This window comes from Anolis carolinensis, chromosome 4, assembly GCF_035594765.1.
Source record: "Anolis carolinensis isolate JA03-04 chromosome 4, rAnoCar3.1.pri, whole genome shotgun sequence".
NCBI lineage: Eukaryota > Metazoa > Chordata > Lepidosauria > Squamata > Dactyloidae > Anolis > Anolis carolinensis.
The window spans coordinates 141,994,814-142,017,487 of record NC_085844.1 but is presented as its reverse complement, the minus strand read 5'-3'; the positions used below and the strand labels follow the sequence as shown (position 1 = coordinate 142,017,487).

Below are 22,674 nucleotides of genomic sequence, written 5' to 3'. Positions count from 1 at the left end.
CAGTCGCCCCACACTAATGCATAGCTGTTTGAGTCATATCTCGGTCTATTGTCAGGGGATAACACCAGAGTATTCTTCCATCTTTGAAGTCTCCGAAAGGGATGAAACTACAGCGCTTTCCAAAGATGAACAGAGGTTTTTAGAGATCATGAACTCTCAAGTTTCCCGGAGTCCAGAGGGAAGTTGGATAGCCCCTCTGCCTTTTAAAGCAGAAAAACCCACTTTGCCAAACAACAGGCATGTGGCAGAAAATAGACTCTGGTCACTGAAGAAGAAGATGCAGAAAGACCCCAAGGTAAAGGAGCAAATCGTTGGCTTTATGGAAGACATGTTCCAAAGTAACTACGCCGAGGTCTCTGATCAAAGTGAGGTCAATGAAGTCAATTTTCCATCAGCCTTTTCTCCCACCGAAAATACAGAATTGCCCGAGTCCGTTCCAGAGGTGAAAGTTTGCAAGATGACCACAGAAATCAAGATGGGCCAAAGATCCTGCCTGGAACCACACCGTTTTGAATGTTTTTCGGAGTGGCACAGTCTTCTTAGAGCAGTTGCTAGGCTTATACATCGTTTAGCTTGCAAAGATAGTGAGCCTTTACAGGTCCAGGATATGATAAAGGCTAAGAGCGTCATATTCAAGTCAGTACAGAGATCTGCTTTCAAGCAGGAAATAGCTAGGCTAGAGCAAGGGCTCAACATCCCTAATCAAAGTCTTCTAAATGAGTTAAACCCATTTCTAGACAAGGAGGGTATTTTGAGAGTTGGAGGAAGGTTAGCCAAAGCTAAACTCAAGGCGTGCATAAAAAACCCCATCATCATACCCCCTAATAGTCACACTGCATTGCTGCTCGTTCGGCATCACCATGAAAGGATCCATCATCAGGGTAGAACTCTAACTGAGGCAGCCCTTAGAAATGAAGGTCTGTGGGTAGTTAATGCCAAAAGGTTGGTCAACAGTTGTATTTTCAAATGTGTTAAATGCAGGCGCCTTAGGCGAAACTGTCAAAGTCAGTTGATGGCAGAACTACCTCAGGATAGGACTTTGACAGACCCACCCTTTTCCCATGTGGGAATCGATGTGTTTGGTCCTTGGGAGGTTGTCACTAGGAAAACCAGGGGTGGTGTTGTAAATAACAAGAGGTGGGCAGTTTTGTTTACTTGTTTAGTAATACGAGCTGTCCATATAGAAGTCATAGAAGGGATGGACACTTCATCATTTTTAAACGCATTAAAAAGGTTCATAGCCCTCAGAGGGCCAATTAAGTCAATTCGGTCGGACTGTGGCACCAATTTTGTAGGTGCGACCAAAGAACTCAATTGTGTGTCTAGGTTTGGGAGAGACCCAAAGGTTCAGAACTTTACGAATACTGAACAAATTATGTGGACTTTCAATGTTCCTCACGCCTCCCACATGGGTGGTGTTTGGGAGAGGATGATTGGTATTAGTCGCAAAATCCTTAATGCCATGCTTTTGAGTCATAGGTCATTGACGCATGATGTTTTGGTGACACTTATGGCGGAAGTTACCGCAATTATCAACAACCGGCCGCTGGTTCCCCTTACCAGTGACCCTGAGAACTTACAACCACTGACTCCTGCACTTATTTTGACACAAAAGGTGCCAGGATGGAAGGACATCATGTTGCCAGTTCCGGACGGAACTCACCGTGCCCTGTGGAAACAGGTGCAGTCCTTGGCCAACCAATTTTGGAAAAGGTGGAAAGCTGAGTACTTAAGCCAGCTTCAAGCTAGAAGAATCTGGCAAAGCCCACAGGACAACATTGAGGTTAACAACGTTGTGTTGTTAAAGGACAAAGACTTGCCCCGCCATGCATGGCCCATGGGCATTGTATTAAAGACCTTTCCTTGCCCGGATGGTAAGGTCAGGAAAGTTCAATTAAAGACTTGCAACAGAGACAAAGTGTCCATTTTGGACAGACCAATTAGTGACCTCGTGTTGCTTATTGGAGATGTTTAAAGTTCTAGTGTTTGTATTGTCATATGTGCAAAGGTGTTTGTATGTTTTTGAGTGGTAAATTCCCACATCCTGGGAATTTAAGCGGGGAGTGTTCCGTCCCCCAGGACGATGGTTTGCCTTACTTATTGGTCGTTTGTTTGTTTTCCCTCCTTTGCATTTTGTTTCAGCCTCTGGCTGCAAAAGCCCAGGAAAGGTGGCTTGAAGTCTGCAAGAGCTGGCTGCAGTTTTCTTTGCAATGATTGGTCAAAGAGTACAACATCTTAGGACCGCCCTTTTTACCAGGGTCTAGTCTCCATTTTAGAGTTTCATTCTGGCTATAGTCTTCCAACGTGCTGGAGCTGTGCAAGGCTAACTGGGACAAATCATCCTCAAAACCAGGCCAATCTAAGCCTATCCAAATTAGATAAGTATTGAATTATACTGATCTGGAATAGGAAATCTAGTTAGAGGAGCAGGGTTATTCCATCGCTTCTAGAACTAATCTTTGCTGTAAAGATAGGGAAGGAAAGAGTTTCTCCTTCTAATATAGACAGCGTGATTAGGGTATAGTGGTTTTATAATCACCTTTGCCTTCTGGAACCAGGGATAATTCTGCAACTAAAACCTATGGAAATTTGTTTCATTTTCTGCAACTTTAAGATCTGTGCCAGGTTTACAACCTTGTATGAATAAACATCCTTTTTTGAAGTTCTCCAGACTCAGTCGTTCAATATTTTAGGACAGCTTATAGGGATTTGCAGTTCGCCCGGATAAAGGACGGCACGTTTCAGCTTTATAGTTTTTTTTTATTGTCTGGCGGACGGCACAGGCACAAACTATGTAAAAGACCACATTTTTGTATACCAACCACCACATGCGCTGTGGTCTGCTGAAGAGGCCCGGCTCTTGGTCCTCTCCCCCCATCTCAAATAAAACTAGTGGGAACAAGAGAGAGGGCCTTCTCAGTAATCACTCTCCACCTTTGGAGCTCCCTCCCTACAGAATTAAAAATGGCCTCCTCCCTCCTCGCCTTTAAAAAATTACTAAAGACACACCTATGCAATTTAGCTTATGGAGAGGAGGAAGATTAAGTACATCTATATGTACACACTCCTAGCTGTTAACATCTGTTAATCTGCTGTTCACCATCTTCCTTCCAACAATTTGAGTTTTAGAGACTTTTAATGAGATTTGAAGGATTCAATATGTTTATAATTATGTGGATTGTGCATTATCAACAGTCCATAATCTTTAGTATAGCTGTACTCACTGAAGTCTATAAGCAAAAAGAAGTGTCTAAACTGACTTCTCCACTGAAGTCCAAACAGCAACCTGCTCCCATTGTCCAAATAGCAAACTGTGTGCATCCATCTCCTCTGAGGTCTAAGTACAGTAGAGTCTCACTTATCCAACGTTCTGGATTATCCAACACATTTTTGTAGTCAATGTTTTCAATACATCCTGATATTTTGGTGCTAAATTCGTAAATACAGTAATTACTACATAGCATTACTCCGTATAGAACTACTTTTTCTGTCAAATTTGTTGTATAACATGATGTTTTGGTGCTTAATTTGTAAAATCATAACCTAATTTGATGTTTAATAGGCTTTTCCTTAATCTCTCCTTATTATCCAACATATTTGCTTATCCAACGTTCTGCCGGCCCGTTTATGTTGGATAAGCGAGACTACTGTATTTAATACAAAATGGAGTTTTGGGTCTGCACATGCTCAGTATAATCACATGTCTATAACTCCTCCCACACCAAAGAGTCAAATCAACATACATATAGAATACAGGTTACCAAATACAATAGAGTCTCACTTATCCAACATAAACAGGCCGGCAGAACATTGGATAAGCGAATATGTTGGATAATAATGAGAGATTAAGAAAAAGCCTATTAAACATCAAAATAGGTTATGATTTTACAAATTAAGCACCAAAACATCATGTTATACAACAAATTTGACAGAAAAAGTAGTTCAATACGCAGTAATGTTATGTTGTAATTACTGTATTTACGAATTTAGCACCAAAATATCACAATGCATTGAAAACATTGACTACAAAAATGTGTTGGATAATCCAAAATGTTGGATAAGTGAGACTCTACTGTATATACATTAACAAATAAATAGTGAGTGGTTTGGGAGGTTGTTATTTCAAACAATTTTGTTGTAATCCGCCCTGAGTCCCTTTGGGGAGATAGAGCGGACTATAAATAAAGTTTCGTTCATTTATTTATTATATGAGTCCATATAATCCAGTTCAAAGCAGATAATGTGGGATTTTATACACTGCGTGGACGGAGCTCCAGTTCAAAGAAGATATTGTGGATTTATCTGCCTTGATATTCTGGGTTATATGGCTGTATTCAATGGCACTGAATGACGGTGTTGCAGAGTGGTGCAGTTCCCGAATTTGAAGAGTTTGAAAGTTCGGATGTACTGCCTGGCCCTGAAGGTGCAAAGTGAACAGTGGGTTCCTTTATGGCAGGGAGTTGGACTAGATCAGGAATGGGCAAACTTCGGCCCTCCGGGTGTTTTGAACTACAATTATTTATTTATTTATTTGCAGTATTTATATTCTGCCCTTCTCACCCGAAGTGGACTCAGGGCGGATCACATTGCACACATATAAGGCAAACATTCAATGCCATAACATAGAACAGAGACAGAGACAAAAGCAGGCACCGGCTGGCCTTGGACTCATGACCTCTTGATCAGAGTGATTTGTTGCAGCTGGCTGCTAATCAGCCTGCACACCACAGCCTGCAATTCCTAACAGCCTATCAAAACACCTGGAGGGCCAAAGTTTGTGTATGCTTGGTATAGAGCCAACCATGTTCTGTTACTAGTTGGAAGAAAGTTTGCCCAATAGCCTGGACTAGATAGAATCATAGAGTTGGAAGAGACTTTGTGGGCCATCCAGTCCAACCTCTGGCCAAGAAGCAGGACAATCGCATTCAAAGCATCCCCGACTGATGGCCATCCAGCCTCTGCTTAAATGCTTCCAAAGAAGAAGTCTCCACCACACTCCGGGGCAGAGAGTTCCACTGCTGAACAGCTCTCACAGACAGGAAGTTCTTCCTAATGTTCCGGCGGAATCTCTTTTGTCCCATGTGGTCTCTTCCAGGGCTGTAGCCAAGGGGGAGGGGTAGTGGTTCACCCCCCCCCCCCCCCAAAAAAAAACCCCTGGTTTAATCATGAATTTTAACAAATGATTTCTAACGAATCCCCATTAGTGTCCACTGAAGTTTATCGATGGAGCCTGATTTCTAAATTATTTTGCGTTATGGAACTATTCTTCATGATTTGCTAAAAAAAGTTTCAACCCCACCCCCGAATTTTTTTTCTGGTTATGGCCCTGAAAACATTCCTGACAGATGGCCATGCAGCCTCTCCAAAGAAGGAGCCTCTACCACACTCCGGGGCAGAGAGTTCCACTGCTGAACAGCTCTCACAGTGAGGAAGTTCTTCCTAATGTTCAGGTGGCATCTCTTTTGGCCCATGTGGTCTCTTCCAACTATGATTCTCTGAACCACAAGCTGCCTTTCGCTCTAGTCCGTGGCCCGGGTTGACAGCCGCTTAAAGGCGACTGTGCTCTCGTTCGATTCCTGCTTCTTTCGGGCTCTTCCATCCAAAAAAAGACGGCGGCAGGAGAAGGAGTCGGGCCGGCTTTAGGACCGCTCGGCGCGCTCGGAACCGAAGGTGGTATAAGGTTTGCCTTCTTCCCTACTCGCCGGCAGTTGCCGGAGAAGATGGTTTGGAACTGACACGTCTGCGCCGCCGCCGCTTTTTCCTTCTCCTCCTCCGTTGAAGTTTGCCGCCACGGGATGGGAGAAAGGCAGAGGGGAATGTGCATCGGCGCCGGGGAAAGGCAGCAGTAGGGGCCAAGTGGGGAGGGGAGGAGGGAGGGGAGGAGGCCTCCGACGGACTTTCCCCAGCGCGGGCGCTTATGGGCAGGGAGCCTCGGGAGGCGGCTGGGAGTCCCGACGCGGGGATGGGCGTCCCTTCCCAGCGCCTCCGACGTCGGCCGAAGGGGAAATAACATGCAAGCTGGCCAAGGGGACCCGACGGAACGCTGCCAGCCTCGGGAGAAGCAGCAGCAGCAGCAGCTGGAGCAGCAAGCGGCGCCGGGCAAAGTTGCCTGGGCGAAGGCGGCGCGGGCTTCCCGCCCCGTCCGTCTCCCTTGGCCCCAAGCCGGGCTCGGGCTCCGAAGGGGCAGCGCCAGAGGAGGGGCGCCGAGGCAGAGCGAGAGGAGACGGAGCGCCGCGTCTGGCATTCCCGCCGCTGCTCCAGCCCGAGCCTTGCCCCGTCTCTCCCGCCTGGGCTCGCCCGGCGCAACTTTGGAGGAGCTGTGCAAACTGGCTGGAAGCGCCTCTTCGTATCCGCCTCTTCGTCGGTGAGTAGAGGACCGCGCTCCTGCCTTTCCCCTCCAGGGCAAGGACAGTAAACTTTCTAAACGCTTTCTCAATTCATGGCTGGAATCACTGGGCTGCTAGGAGTTTTCTGGGATGTATCGCCATGCTCCAGAAGCATTCTCTCCTGACGTTTCGCCCGCATCTATGGCAGGCATCCTCAGAATTTGTGAGGTCTGTTGGAAAGTAAGCAAGGGAGGTTTATATATCTGTGGAAGGTCCAGCGTGGGAGAAAGAACTATTGTCTGTTGCAATGTTGCAATTAATCACTTTGATTAGCATTGAAAAAGCCTTGCAGCCTCAAAATCTGACTGGGGAAATCATTTGTTGGGAAGTGTTAGCTGACCCTGATTGTTTCATGTCTGTTTTCAGAGTGTTGTTCTTTATTTACTGGGAACAGCATATTATTTGAGAGCACAGAAATGCTGGACCGCTCTAACAACCACCGTGCCAGGGCCCTTCCACACAGCCTTATATCCCAGAATATCAAAGCAGAACATCCCACATTATCTGAGTGTGGACTCAGATAACCCAGTTCAAAGCAAGGTCCCCCTGAGGGAAAAGAGCGGTATATAAAATAAATAAATAAATCAGATATTGTGGGATTTTCTGCCTTGATATTCTGGGATATAGGACTGTGTGGAAGGGCCCTTAATCCCACAAATGGGTAGCTCAATGGATAGGAAAAGACTGAGAGACAGCTGTGTGGGAGGGCCCTCAGGCTACACAAAAAGCCATTGAAATCCACAAGCATGGGGACAATTTCAGCAGAAAGGAAGAAACCATGAAAATGAACCAAATCTGGATACCAGTATTTAAAAAACAACTCTCAAATCAGGACAGTAAATAGAGAATAACACTCTGAAAATGGGAATTCCAGGCAGGAACCAATCAGGGCCAGCTAACACCTCCCAACAAAGGATTCCCCCAGGCAGGAAGCTGCAAGACTTGTTAATGCTAATCAAGGTGATTAATTGCAACATTCACACTTGATTCAAACGGACAAGAGTTCTTTCTCCCACCCTGGACCTTCCACACATATATAAACCTCCCTTGCTCAGTTTCCAACAAATCTCACAAAAAGATGCCTGGCACAGATGTGGGTGAAACGTCAGGAAAGAATGCTTCCATACAGCCCTGAAAACTCACAGCAACCTGGGGCCTCAAACTGCCTGCCTCTTCATCCTTTGGGATTTTGACTGTACTTTTAGGATTTGCAGCCTTTTTGGAGAGGGACAACGCCCCCAACCCCTTCCCTACGCACACACTTTGCAGGCATGAATTAAATGGTGGTTTTATTGCCTCCTCTGCCTCCTCCCCCCCCCCCTCCTCCTCCTCCTCCTCCTCCTCCACCTTGAAGCAATTAAGACATTTCCAAAACGGGGAGGAAAGAGACCAAACTTCGATCCATTACAAATAGACAGTGCGCCCTCTACCGTCCCAGTGTGGCAAGGTAAAAAAGGAGAAAAGAGATTTTTTGAAGAAGGTTTGGCTTTTTAAAATTAGCAGCTGGGGATGGTCCAGGAATTATAAACAACACTGAAGACAGGTTTTTATAAAAGGGACAACCAGGCATTTTTTTATGTTAAGGCAGTGTCACAGGAGAAGTTCGGATATATCCCACATGGATGAGTTCTCCGAGTCGAGTGGCCTCAGCTCAGGCCCCTTCCACACAGCTATATAAAATCCCACATTTTCCACTTTGAACTGGAATGTATGGCAGTGTGGACTCAGATAATCCAGTTCAAAGCAGATATTGTGGGATTTCCTGCCTTGATATTCTGGGATATATAGTTTTGCGGAAGGGCCCTCAGATAATCCAGTTCAAAGCAGATATTATGGGATTATCTGTCTTTATTCTGGATTATATGGCTGTGTGGAAGGACACCCCCCCCCCCCCCCCATAACCCAGTTCAAAGCAGATATTGTGGATTATCTGCCTTGATATTGTGAGTTATATATAGCTATGTGGAAGGGCATTCAGTTAACCCAGTTCAAAGTAGACATTGTGGATTATCTGCCTTGATATTCTGAGTTATATTACTATGGAAGAGCCCTCTGAAGCAGCTGATTCAATCCTGGTACATATGGAAACCTTCAGTCTTTTTCTTCCTACTGAGATAAAGCCCCCCAAATAGCTTAGTACTTAAGTCATAGGATCGATGGCACTGTAGCGAAAGAAGGGAGAAACCTCACTTGTATAAACAGTAAAAAAAAGGATTACACTCAACTTTTACGTCTTTTTTTTTGTTTGTAATGAAAAATGTTAACAAGAGTAACAGGCAGTAAAGAAAGATAACATGTTGGTTGAGCAAAGAAAAGACTGAGGAAGCTGGGTGGGACTGAGCTGGAACTGTTATGAAAAGTGTCCTTTTCAAACCCAGCAAGATTTCCCTGTAGATTTTTTAAAAATAGATTTTATAATATAGATTTTTTTGGTTATGCTAGGAAGAGGGGTACAAACTATAGGAAGGAAAGACTAGTGTTACTCCAGCTCAAAAATTTCCTTTGTTTAGTTCTGAAATAGCAGGCGGTTTCTCCCATATGCTTGGAGATGTTGGTGAAAAATGAGTTCACACTCTTCCCCAAAACAGAAGCAGCAGACAATTGTCGAATTACGAGGAAAACTGGAATCAATACATGCAGCTTTAAACTTTGAATATATATTAAAGCAAACAGTCCTGGTTTTATGCTGGCTTTACTAGTCTCTTCATGTTAATCTCCCCTTCCCTCTGTTCCCTCTCTTAAATTCTTTCATTGTCAGCTATCCATTTTTCAAATATACGAAAATAGGACAATGCATAAGTATGTTGTGTGGATTTTTGGCAGGTAACAGATACCGTTTTGCTGGCATAATTCTTATATATGTTTGAGAAGGGAAATTAAATGTGCAATCCTATACTCATTCCCCGGGTAGTAAGCCCCCTTCAATTCGGTTTTAGTATGCTTTTGAATAAATATATAGATAGACATAGCACAATGCCTTTTAAGGCATTAGATAAACATAGTCCATGCTTCTGACGAAGCTGAGTTTTCCATCACTCAGTTCTCAGGAAGGTGAATTGACAAAGACATCTTTTGCATCTAATGAAAAATATTTACCAGTGGTGTGATTAAAAATAATAATAATTCCTTAGCTAATAGTCACACTATTATTTCATCTCTCCCAGGAGTGTCTTTAAACCCATGGTACAAAGGGCAGAAACGGTTGAACAAAAAGGATAATAATTTAACAAATTGTATGTACAGATATTAAATGAGAAAATGTAAAGGAGTGACCTAGGAAATAATCTTGTGCAGAGACTTACTTATGAGTAAGGTGAGTGTCCGGACTGGGTTTTCCACAATGTATCACCATGCAAAGGAATGCTGCCTGAGACTGCGATTCCTTTCAAACAACTTTCCTTGTGTTGTTCAGGTATCCGTCTTTTCCCTGAGCATCTAGATGAGACCTGAATGCTGCACCCATTGCAACATACATTAAATCCTATACAAAAAGAAAGAGAGAAGTTCTCTCAATTTAAGGTGAATTATTGTAGTATGTGCTTCCAACAGTTTTACATAATATCACTTTCAAATGAAAGCACATGAATCATTTATTCTCTGTTTTGAATTCTGACAATGTGATATGAGTTGGAATGCTTCCCGCAAAATGCTGTAGGAAGGAGAGACATGGAACAGCCTAGTGTGGCCTTAAATTGGCTTATTTTCCAAAATAAAAGTTAACTGATTCTCTCCCTTGTACTACAAGTTAGAATTTCACTATCCCTTGCACTCTCTTGAAAGGGAACAAACAGAATTTTCCATAAGTAGGTAGATTTAAAAACTTCACTGTCTTATTAGATTTTTTTTGACAATTGGTACTTAACCACCAAAGTCTCTTTGTAGTTTAATTTCCCCCTCTTAAAAATGGATATTACAATTTTTCAAGTCTGGGACATAAAGCACTTACCCTATTATTCACATGGTCCAATTTTTGCTTGTTCAGCAAACTAATTTAACATTTATGAAAAGCAATAGGTTGGTTTTAAATGCAGCAATTTCCCATCTATCAGGTTTCTGACATGGTGGGACACAGCGGGAAATTGGCATTTACCACCTTTGATCTACCTCCAAGACAATAAAATACAAAGTCTACTATATATGCACTCCCATTTAACTGGCCAAAATGAGTGAATTTTTAAAAGCACTGTGTTGGTTTTAAATGCGGAGATTTTGTATATGTTCGCAAATCCAGTTTCTAGAGTCATGGGGGATGTGGAGAATAGAGCTTTTAAAATACCCATTTTTGTCTGAGTTGCATTTATAACAATATTATTTGAGCCTTTTGAAAGCACAAAACTAAGATGTCAAGAAGGGTTTAAAAAGAATTAGTAGAGGATCGCATAAAATTCATTTCTGAAATTTCTAATCACCTAATCAATTTTATGGGTTTTCATATTATCCCGTGTGTGTGTGTGTGTGTGTGTGTGTGTGTGTGTGTGTGTTTCTGTCTGTCTGTCTATCTATCTATCTATCTATCTATCTATAAAGCAAATATGTCAACGGACAAAGGCAAAAGATGAAATTCCCTAGGAGTTGCATGTGGCAATGTAACAAAAGCCTTGCATTTCTAATCGCACGTACTTCAAATATGTCACACTGGAGCATATTTTCAAGTAAATATGTCAAAAATTTGTATTTGGGACTTTTATGTTTTGTTTATATTTTTAAAATTTTAGGTCTGTATGATGCAGTCCTCATCTGGAGAATTCTCCTGACAGAACATGCCATCTGCTTCTTGGTGACAGTTTTAAAAATAATAATAATAATAATGAGAAGATTATCACTTTGAATGTGGGAGGGGGGCAGAGAACTATTCATAGTGATCAATCCCATTACAAGACGCTGCATTTGCCAGCAAATGCTAATCAGCATTGGCAGTTGTCTTTTATCATAATTAATTAGAGCCAGGATACACTTTTGGGGTATCAGATTTAGCATAATGAAGGCAGCGTGTGAGGCTGGAGCGTAATCATTGTATATAGCTAAAAAGACATTGCTTGCCATGAATATATTTATATAACAAGGTTTGGAGTGTTTTTGTTTTGATTTTTTAATGTACTAAATAAAAGTCATAAGAAGTGCCTGGATGGCGATGTGTTTGGGTATAAATTCAGTGACCCGTGCTTTACACATTGGATTGAATTTCTCCAAGCTCCGTAAAGGAATCCCAGCAAAATGTTTGCCATCTCTCTGTGTTTTCTTGAGTTCTCTAGAGGAGGAATGCCTCCTGGTTGTTGTTGTTTTGCTTTTGCTTTACAGCTTATGTAGGATAGGGCACATGTGGATAATGCAAGGGTCAAAACACCTTCAGAGTAATGAGCTATTGGTAACAAAGGAAAGCTTTGGCTTGCCATGTGCCACAGCTCTATTGAATATAGTTAGCATAATCTATTCCTTTCCCTCACCCTCAGCGGGTTGGAGTCACCTTTCCCTTCATCAGTAAAGACATCAGTTTCTGCATGTGAGATTCTATGGATCAATTCAAGTTAACACAGCAGATTGCATGATCAGATGGTAAGCAGAGGTTATAAAGTCAGAGAGGATTAAAAAAAACCTCAGACATTTGTCATTTATTAACACTTCCTGCGTTGGAGCAAATACCAATAAAAATACTATTGAGAAAAGCGATCTCCTATTGCTGTTATATTTGAAATCTCTTTACATTGCAGATATTAAAGTTCAGAAAGTTTGTGACATTAGAAACTCTTCATTGCTGTTTGTAATGACTTGAGTGGGGCTGAACTGAAGTTCCGTTCAATACAAATCTGCTTAGGGTTGAAGTGGTAATTTTCAAGGTCTTGTCTACATTTTTGAAAAGATTGCTTCATTTCTTCTTGGAGAAGTGAAATCTGAATTTCATGGGGGAGAGTTCATCCCCACTTGCTCCACAAATACAACGTGGGTCACGTGATGCCGTTACCAAAACCCTGTGACCCTTAGCGTATGATCTTTAGTCAATACCATCCCCTGTGTCAATGGGAAATCATTACTAATGAGATACTGCCAAGTAGCTAAGCTATGCTGCGTTAGCTCTTGCCAAAGCATGACATTTTTAATACATTAATAATATGACTGAAATGTAATGGAAAACTATTAATCACATACTGGACAGGTGCCAGAAATTTAAGCTATAATTGGCCGCTTCTTGTCAAGCATGCCAGTCGCATGTTCTGGCATCTGCCTGATGCTTAAATCACCTGCGTGGTTGTCACCACTTTCCCCTTCCCAGCATACTGAATTCGATCAATGTGATAGTCTATAATTCTAGGTAATGACCATTATTATGACTCAAACTTGCTTTAATGAGAATTCATTATACAGGAGAAATGCTATAGCCCAATGAAGAGAAAGAGAGAGCTGCTAGTGTGGCATTTAGTCTCTTATTCTGCATTGTTCATTGCAGCTTGTATCTGTTGATATTGTGGACAGGAGATATGAGGGAGGGAGGGAGGAAAGGGCATCTCCCAAGTGTTTTATTAGGTATAGGCTGTTTGAATTCATTTAGGAATAAAGGTGTTCTACACATATAACATTTATTTCCACTATCATACTTTGCACTAACATGGCTATTAATTGATTTAAGCCATTCTTTCATGTCCGCATTAAATACAGATTTTGGGTTTTTATATAAATATGATTTATTTTTCAAATGCTATTTTCAATGGGATGATTTCTTCAGTTAAAACGCCCCTCTCAGTTATAATTTCAAAATTATTTCACATCTTCCTCAAACATAAATCTTAAAGACAGTAGATTCGAAATGAATCAAATACTATGCCTACTGAATTAAGGCCTAAACTAATTTGGAGATGATTAGAGAAGACAAAAATGTAAAAGAAAAAGAAAGATCTCAGACAATTTTGTGTAATTTTGAAACAAAGTGTACTCAGATTTCGTTTTGGAATGCTTTTGATTTTGGGACAGAGTTAAATTTGATGTTCTCGTGTTGTGCAGCTGATTGCTAAAAGCAAATGCAACTAGCCAACATGCTTTCTTATACAATGCATTGCATGTAACAGCTGTACGATACCATTTTATGAAATGAATATAATAGGAAATTGCACTTGCATCCATAAGGCAATTATTGTAATTTGCTATGGAAACACAATTCAACCATCTGTTGGCACTGCATAGTGTCTGTAGCGAAGTTCAGTTTCAAGATGATTCCTTATTTGAATAAAAGGAACTTGTTTACAAAATTGCTTTGAAGGCAAGGTTCTCTTTCCTCGAAAGTGGGTGTTTTGGAAGGAACTGTAATCCTGCCAAAGTCACTAAAATGCTGTGTTCTTTTTATATGCCTCACATTGTGGAAATAATAATAATAATTATATAACTTTTTAGAAGGTCAGACTTTAAATGAGCAAGGCAAGGTAAGAAGGTTTGTGAGGCAGTACAAGTGCTTCCGTATGTTTACTGTACTTGCAAAGGAAAAATGTCTTAGGCCCCTTCCGTACAACTGAATAAAATTCCACATTTTCTGCTTTGAACTGGGATATATGGCAGTGTGGACTCTGAACCCAGTTCAAAGCAGATATTGTGAGATTTTCTGCCTTGATATTCTGGGTTATATGGCTGTGTGGAAGGGCCCTTAATGGTAGTAAATGCTAATCCAATATCTTTTAAAAACAGATGATTTAAACATGGCTTTAGAGTGGTATTCTTAATCTTGCAAGTGTTTTCTGGAAAGGTTGATGAGCAAGCCCTTTCACTGGATGAAATTAATAAAGCAGGTATAAATGCATTTGAGTGTTATTTTATTATGGTCCTAGCTTAGACCAGTTATAGCCAGGTTCAGAGACCAAAGTGTTCTCCAGATATTAATGAATTAGAGAAGATGGATCTGCTCAGAAAATGCCAGGATCTGTAATCTTGCTGGCATCTTTTACTTTTTGTATTTCTACAGTTTTTGGGCATTTTATATAGATACACACAGCCTATACAAAATATGCCCTAGTTTGGGAAAAGATCTCTTTCCACATGTTTCAGGCTTGAATTATTTTCCCTTGCCTTCATGAAGATAATATCTGAGGCTCTCTTAATCACTAACTAACTGAAATCTGTATAAGGCCGGGATTTTTAAAAAATGGTCAGTTAGCCATCCTTACGATATAAATAACTTGAAAATGTGGCAATGAACGGTGCAAATTTGCTTTGTATTTTCCAGACGTCATTTTTAAATCATTTAATTTAGAACACAGTATTTTATGCCCTCTGCATTGAGTGGAGGGGGAGTTTGAGAGGATGGTTTTTGTTAAGTAAATTGACGCATCAAATAACATAATAATAATAATAATAATAATAATAATAATAATAATAATAATAATAATATACAGAAAGCCTAGATAGAGGGAAATTATTATTATAAGCTGCAAATGAACCAACTGTTATCTTTGTCATTAAAAACAATTAAACAAAAGAAGCAGAGCTCTTCCAATTGTAATGAGAAAAAAATCCCAAGAGACAGAAGTTTGCTCGCAATATCTCTCTTATTAAGCTAACAAAAGCTTAGACGTGTTCTAGACATTTTGAGCTCTCTGAGGTCTTCTTTGCAAAAGATGAAAAACACACAAGTTGTTGTCAGTCCTTTGTCACGGTAATAAAAGATCCTCTGCCTTTGGTGGATTGGGATTTCTATCCCTGATCTGGTTATGAAATATGAGAACTGTTTTAAGTGCTGTCATTTTCTCTTGGGTTTTGCCAAGACGGAAAGGCTGTTTTTTTGTAGACAAACAGGAGGAAGGGGAAAACTCCGGAACACGGAGATAACATTCTGTATGTCTTTGTTAGAAGAGTCAAATCTTTCATGTCAAAATTTTTTTTGGCAATGAGCGATTCTGCTACTTTCTTCATCCTAGCAATACACCTCCACTAAAGGTTATCCAGATTATTCCAATTTATCTTGCATTATCAAACCTCTTGAAATGCCAACATATCATATATTTTCTAATGCATTGATTCTTGGGCAATAATTCTTATTTTTATTGTTTCTAAAAGGATGCCAGTGCCGGAAGGAAAGGATGATTGATGGCGGAGAGGCTATAGACATTCATCGTTTTGCTCCACCAACTGATTTATCACTTTGTGCAGTCATCCCTCATGCATTGAGTAAAGGGAGGATTGCTCAGGATTACTGACATCGCCACTGAGGACTGGAAACATTGCTGAGTTATTGTCTGCTTTTGGACACCATTTACCTTTGTGCTAAAAAGTCCTGAAACATTTGAAGGCAACAGATGGTCCTTCTGATTGTTTTGAACGACATCTCTTCAATATTCTAGGCTTCCACCAAAGTTTCCAACTTTGAATTAAAAAACCCAGTCATCATAATATCCTTCTTGTCTTCTGGTTTGGAACACATTTTACAATAAGTTCGGCCTCCTGTGTACATATATGTATAATAGAGACTGCACTTAGCTCTTGGCCAGTTACAGCTATCAAGACACCTGTCAAGGATTTAGAGATGTATTTCTCAAGATTCTTGTCCCTTCATGCCCTTTGGGTTACTGTCTCGTCAGTGATACAACACTATCCTTCCGTGTGGGGACACTATGACGTGTGCAAGACTCAAATTTACACAGATGAAGGGAAGATTTGGGATTACTCAGCTTGTCAGCCAGAAGCCATAGATATGATGAAATACGTGAAAGTAAATCTGGATCCACCTAACATAACATGTGGAAATCCACCAGAGAATTTCTGCGGAATGGTAAGAACCCCCTCCCCATGGTATATTATGACAAATTGCAGTCCCCTCAGCAAGAAAAAGTGCATATCCTTTGCTTCAGTTTGTGGATCAAGGCCAAGGTTTTAAGTGTCAGGTAAAAGCTGCATGACATTGCATACTGTAGATCTGAAAAGCTTCTGGCAAGGAGGAAGCCTCAAAGCTTTTTAAGCGGAAGAGTACAGTTAAATAGTTGTTCAGCAATGTCCTTAAGGTCTGGTTGGAATTAATGGCAAAACTTCTGACTGCTTTCTTTAAGTCCAGGCTCTTTTCTTTGACAAATGGAGCATTTTGGGTATACATTTGCCCAGGCTCGCCTCTTGGTTCACAGGGCAGATAGATCTGACTCAAAGGATACATCAGCTTCTCAGAGTGGGAGCACAAATAATACTTTCACTTGTGCACAGTGGTTGTAAATAGGTATCCAATAATGATATTAATTTCTGTAAGCATTGAGGTTCTCAGACAAATGTCTCACCCCACTGGCAACTTAGGAGTAACCTTTTACAGAGTTGCTTTAAGAGTAACATTTCCTCTCATTTCTAAAGCCATTTAACATGTGCTGCTGTAAGTGTTGTTCCTTCTTTCCTGTCACTGAATGAACCGAAAGCAGGTCTTGTTAAAGTTCAAATGAGACAGCGGTATTTCTCCATTGTGAGATGAATAATCTACTGATGATGTATAGCAGTGCTCAAGCAGTGCTAGCATAACTTGTATGTGAGGGCTACAGGTTCACATCCCAAGAAATGATTTGCTGTCATAGATCAGGTCAGAAAATTTGATGACAGTAATGCCTTTGAGACTCAGGTGCCAGGAGATAAGGAAGCGGGGTGGGGTCCTGTACATGTTGGTTTCCCAACCAACTCATATAATTTTGAAACTTGTTCCACAATTTAAGAGCACTGAATGTTTCAGCTGTGGTTTTTAATTTGACATATTCATGCAGATGAATACTTATTCTTATAAAAACACACACCTACGCTATTTGGATTAGTCACAAGCCTTCTTCTTCTGTATTTGAAATTTAGACCTCGGTGTTATATGTAGAGCCTGAGGAAAGAATTCAGGGAAAGAAGCAGAAAATACAGTGACATGTCACCAAAGACTGAATGCTGTCATATCCAGCTTACTTGATTTTTTACATTAGCCTATATGTGTAAATTCTGTTTCAGCCCATGTACGAAGGTTGACAGTAAAATTGCTCACTTATGGATGCAAGCTCATGTAATCGTGGTGCCATATGCATTCATTGCTTATGGACTTGGGATTAGGAAATTCAGAAGATTGTGCTCACTAGACTTCTAAAATGACATTGAAAGATCTACTATACTAGATCATAACATAAAGGCAGTGTTGCAAACAATGCTCCAACTGTTAAATAACTGGGATTTATATGTTTGAAGGAGGAATGTTTCCATGATGGAGCCCATAGTTTGCAAACCAAAGGTCCTAGGATCTTATCCTGGTATCTTGGGATTATTTAGCAACTGATTGCATAGACCACTGTCAGGTCATCTTTTGTTAGGTCTCCAGCAGTGGAGGCTTCAAAGAGCCAAAATGTATCTTAGTAACCCAGCTCATAAGAATGAACTGGAACATAGTAGATAATATACTGAGATAACACAACTCTTTGATTCTCACAGTTGCTTATTCAGAAGTTGATATGGCTGCTCTACAGTGTGCAGGTTGTCCAACCTTTGCCCTCTGCTTGCAATACTCTTTTCTGTCTTTGTGTGTGTGAAGAAGATATCAGAGGCATACATTCACCAAAGACTGCAAAATAGTGGGAAAGGATGAGTGATGGCTCAGAAAAAACAAAGGGAAGGATGATCACTGTCTTATCAATGCCTAGAATAATCAATGTACAAGATGCGTAAGAATATTAACATAGATGACTTCACAGCCTCATTCATGGTTGTGTACCTTCATTTTCGATGGGTGCTAGTATTTATATCAGTTAGCAGAGTCTGGAAAAGGGTTTAGGGACTGATTGCTGAAGACTGAGGTCAGCATGGGATTTGCATACCATCCATCTATTCAGTTGTTTCTGCCAATACAGCAAAAGCCCCTGTAATCACTGAATCCATATCTGCAGTTTCACTTACCTGTGCCTTGAGGGTTAATCGTTTCTGTAGGTATTTTCTGCATCCTCCTGGTGACTTTATAGTATCCTTCCCCCAGAAGTTGCAATAGGGTTGTGTTAGAAGACCTAGCAAATTACTAGGGAGAATACCTCTCTAGGAATCTCTAGGTTCCCCATCCCAACTCTATAGTATGCTGGGACTGAAAATGATGTAATTTAACAGAGTTTGGTCATATCTGTAGTTTTATGGAACTGTGGTCGAGCTAGGAACAAATTCTCTTATTGTATAAATAGCCAGAAGCTTCTTGGGTTGAGTGGTTTACTCATTTCACCAGGGAAACTCAGGGGAACAATATGATTAAGCTGAAATATTTTCACAGACTGAGAAGTACATGTAGGTTTGCATGGTGGATTATGTACCAGTGATATGACTGCCCTTTTGAGAGGACAGATAAATCTTGCGGAAAAAAAGTCTGGGTATATAACCATTTACGTTTCTTGTGGTCAAAACAGCAGAGAAACTAATGTTTATTTGACTTGAGCTTTCATGAACTGGAGCCTACCTTCTGATATGAATAAGCAAGTCAACACAATTCTAAAGCACATAGCCAAATTACAGTGTATGTCTACTTTGATGCCCTGTGCATTAAGATGTTCAAGGGATCGATCAATTGATGTTTGGTCCTGATAGAAAATGTGAATGAGAGACAAAACTTTATGACCAATAAAGATCCAAGGTGGGGTGGGATTTTTGTTTGGGAGAAGGTCCATTTTTTCTGGCTTTTTAGAATGATAAATAAGATGATTGAAATAAAAGGGGGCTGAATTTGCCAACTCAAGGCCAGTTTTGAAGTCCTTAGTCATTTTAAATCCATGCTGCAGAGATTGAGTAAAAAAGATAAAGGTGGCATTAAGTCTGGTCATGTCTCCATTTCTAAGCCGAAAAGCTGGCGTTGTCCATGGACACCTCCAAGGTCATGGGGTGGCATGACTGCATGGAGTGTCGTTACTTTCCCACCAGAATGGTACCTATTAATTTATGTCTTCTTCTTGGAGAGCTGCATATTGTAAGCAAATATTCCCAGTTTTTCTTCCTAGTGGTTCTGTGAAAGATTTCTGTTCTTGATTTAATTTGGACAACTTCTAAAATAGGTTTTAAAACTGGGGCATGAATAGCTTGCCAAATGAAAGCCAACAGGATGTAGTAGTTTGAGCATTGGACGATGGCTCTGGAGACCAAGGTTTGAAACTGTGCTCAACTATGGGAATCTACTGGGTGACTTTGGGTAGGCTGCATTCTCTCAGTTTCAGAGACAATCAGAGGCACATCCCCTCTGAACAAATGTGCCTTTTTATTTAGAAAAAACTAACAAAATCTACAAACAGTCATAAAAAGCAAAAATACAAATCATAAGACAGAATATAAAGACCAAAAAAAGAGTCGAAATCTATTTTCCTGATATAAAAAACACATTACACTACAACCACTAAACATTGACTAGATATAAATCTAAAATGTCTAATCTAAGGGCTTTACGTTCTCTGCATAATGGTTTCTTCCCTCAATTAAAAAAAAATACGTATGTCCTTTCCTAGCATAATGACACTCTTCTAATTAAAAAAACCAATAGTGAATGTTTGCTGAAGAAACATCAAAAATAAATCCCAGTCTTTCTTGAAATTGATTAGAGATTTCTCTTTAATCAGCATCATAAGTTGAACACACTTTGCCAAGAAAACTCATGATAGGTTTTCCTTCAGGTTGTTATAAATAGGAAATGACTTGAAGGCATACAACAACACAGTTATAACAACCTGAACGAAAACTTATCACAGTTGCCACAGTTTTCAGTTGATTTTTTTCCTACATGTTTCACATGAGGAAGAGCATATGTGCAGAACACTGGAACATAGAAGACCAGGATCCCTCTGCCCTTGGTAATTTAGGTAGTCCACCTTCATGCATCCCATACATGCATAAAGTCACACATAGAAGTGTATTTGACAACACATCAAGGAGCCTTTTTATTCAGGCTTTTAATAAGTGTACATCTGAATGTAAGTGAACCTGTAATTAATAAGGCTGGTGTAGATAAGTGTGGCAGGTCAGGAGCTTTTCTATGCCTGTGACTCTGGGCGCCTCATGAATGGCTAACGTGCCAAAAACCAAACAGAACTTGATGTGGCTGAAATTTTTTTTTTATGGTTATGAGGATCATGGAATAGTGCAGATCAGCAAAAAGTAAAATGCATTGAGTATAGACAATGTGCCTTAATTTCTGTTGTTGTTGAAAAAGGGTGATCCAGGGAGACTGAATTAATGATAGGGCACCAGAACAGCTCGGGGGGGGGGGGGGGGGGGCATTTTTAGTCCCAGGCCTGCACTTTCCCATCCATGTTGTAAAGGCAGGATGAATGACAGAGAACGAAGACAAAGATATGCTATGCAAGGATGCATCTGGTAAAACAAAAAGTGGAAGAGAATGAGCTCCTCTGCAAAGGAGATCACTCCCAAACACAATTTGAATTGCAAGAATCTCATCAGCATTCCACTTATATGATGCTGCAGCGAGTATTTATTACTAATAATTACAATGTGTACATGTTCAGCGTCTTTTATCTGAAATTTAGAGATCTGAACTGCTCCAAAATTTGAAAGTGTCCCTATGGGTGACTGAGATAGTGATACATTTGCTTTATGATGGCTCATTTTACACAAACTTTATTTGATATACAAAATTATTTAAAACATTGTACAGACAGTCCCTGAGTTAGAAACATCTGATTTACAAATGACTTATAGTTAAGAACAGGGGTGAGACAACAGGAATTGAGGGAAAACTACCCCTCGGAAGGGAAATCCATTCTTGAAAGAGTTGTTATCATGGGGAAAATGTACCTCCATTGAAGCTTTCTCACCAATCTTTGTTTCCTCAACAAGCCATTTTTTTTTTCAAAATCCAATTATTACAGGGTCAAAAAGTGAGTTGAAATCTTCTGAACAGGGGCACTGGAATTCCCCTGTTATCAGAGTGTTGTTGTTTATTTACTGTCCTGATTTTAGATATTATATTGTTCTGTTTTATTATACCACAGTAATTTTTATATATTATATTTATAATCTTATATTATTTGGTTTGAACTAGATTATATGAGGCCCCTTCTACACAACTGTATAAAATCCATGCTGAACTGGATTATATGGCAGTGTGGATTTAAGATAATCCAGTTCAAAGCAGATACTATGGATTATGCGTCTTGGCATTCTGGGTTATACAGCTTTGTGGAAGGGCTTTGAGTCTACACTGCCATATAATCCAGTTCAAATAAGATAATCTGTATTTTATAGGCAGTGTGGAAGAGACCTAAGTGAACCCTCAGCCACAGTGGCTGAGGAGTTGTTAGGACACAAAGTGGCCGGGGCCTAAAGGGAGTAGAGCCTACCCTTCTAACTGGCAGTCAGGGAGAGAACGGCTCTTCCTCCCTCTGTAATTTGAACTTTATTTTTCTAGGTTTTTTTTAATTGAAAGACATAGATTGGCTGACTGTGTCTATTGTTGTCAAATTTGGTGTGTTTTGGTTCAGTGGTTTTGTTGATTTTTTCCATGGGAAAAACATACATTACATTTATATATAGATAGATATATTCAGTATTTACAAACAGTTTACAGCAATGCCAGAAGCCAATTTTAAAAACCAAAAGGCTTGAGAAAAAACTATCTTTAGGGAGCACAGCAAGTAGGAAGCTATGCTTATTTCCCTTGTGGATGGAAATTTTATAATGTAGGAGATACTGTAAAGAAAGCCCTATCTCTTGTATTCACCAAGGTAACCTAGAATGGTGGGTCATACAGTAGAGTCTCTGATGAAGAGATCAAATTCTGGTTAGGAGGTGGACTTTCAGTTATCCCAGCCTCAAGCCATTTAGGGCTTTATGGGCTTGAACAAATGAAAAATGCATGAAAGAGAGCATGCATAAATATTCTGATATAAGTCCACAAAGCTTTTTAGAGCCCTGTATGGCTACTGGTCTAAATAGGATAGAGCAGCATAAAAAGGACTGGGGGTATTGAGGATGCAGATAGTGAGACAGAAAGGGTAGAATGACTACTTACAGATTGCTGGGCCATACTTGTAATTCACAATAAACAGCTTGTGTTTTGAAAGCTGAAAGAGTGACAATTGGATGAGAAGATTGGCTCAGGACTTAGGGAGATTTGGCTGTCACAGCCCAGTGCACCATCTGAGTGGCTTAGAAGTGGTAACATTATCCTAGAATTATCTGCAGCCAATTTTTCCCTTCCTGGAGAGGTTATATCGAAGGCTTGAAGGAGCCTACAATTGGAGGAAGTCGGGTACATTTGTACAATTTACAGAGCAGAAGTGCTGATGGCAGCAGAAAAACGAGCTTTTGAGTGCCACTGTGGATTTCATTGCCAATCAAA

The 22,674-nt window shown here is 40.4% G+C and overlaps 1 protein-coding gene across 12 annotated transcripts in view; it reads left to right on the top strand.

The window, feature by feature from the left end:
• Window positions 1-5,720: 5,720 nt before the first annotated feature.
• ntng1 (netrin G1) overlaps window positions 5,721-22,674 on the top strand; it is a 346,261-nt gene continuing 329,307 nt past the window's right edge. For 3 of the 12 annotated variants that reach the window (XM_008109119.3, XM_008109118.3, XM_008109120.3), the window contains exons 1-2: window positions 5,727-6,364; window positions 15,420-16,131. In XM_008109119.3, the coding sequence (XP_008107326.1) occupies window positions 15,886-16,131 (246 nt within the window). In that variant the 5' untranslated portion in view covers window positions 5,727-6,364; window positions 15,420-15,885. Of the gene's footprint in view, window positions 6,365-15,419; window positions 16,132-22,674 lie in introns of all 12 variants that reach the window. The other 9 variants (XM_062977940.1, XM_008109115.3, XM_062977942.1 and 6 more) reach the window with 5 other exon arrangements.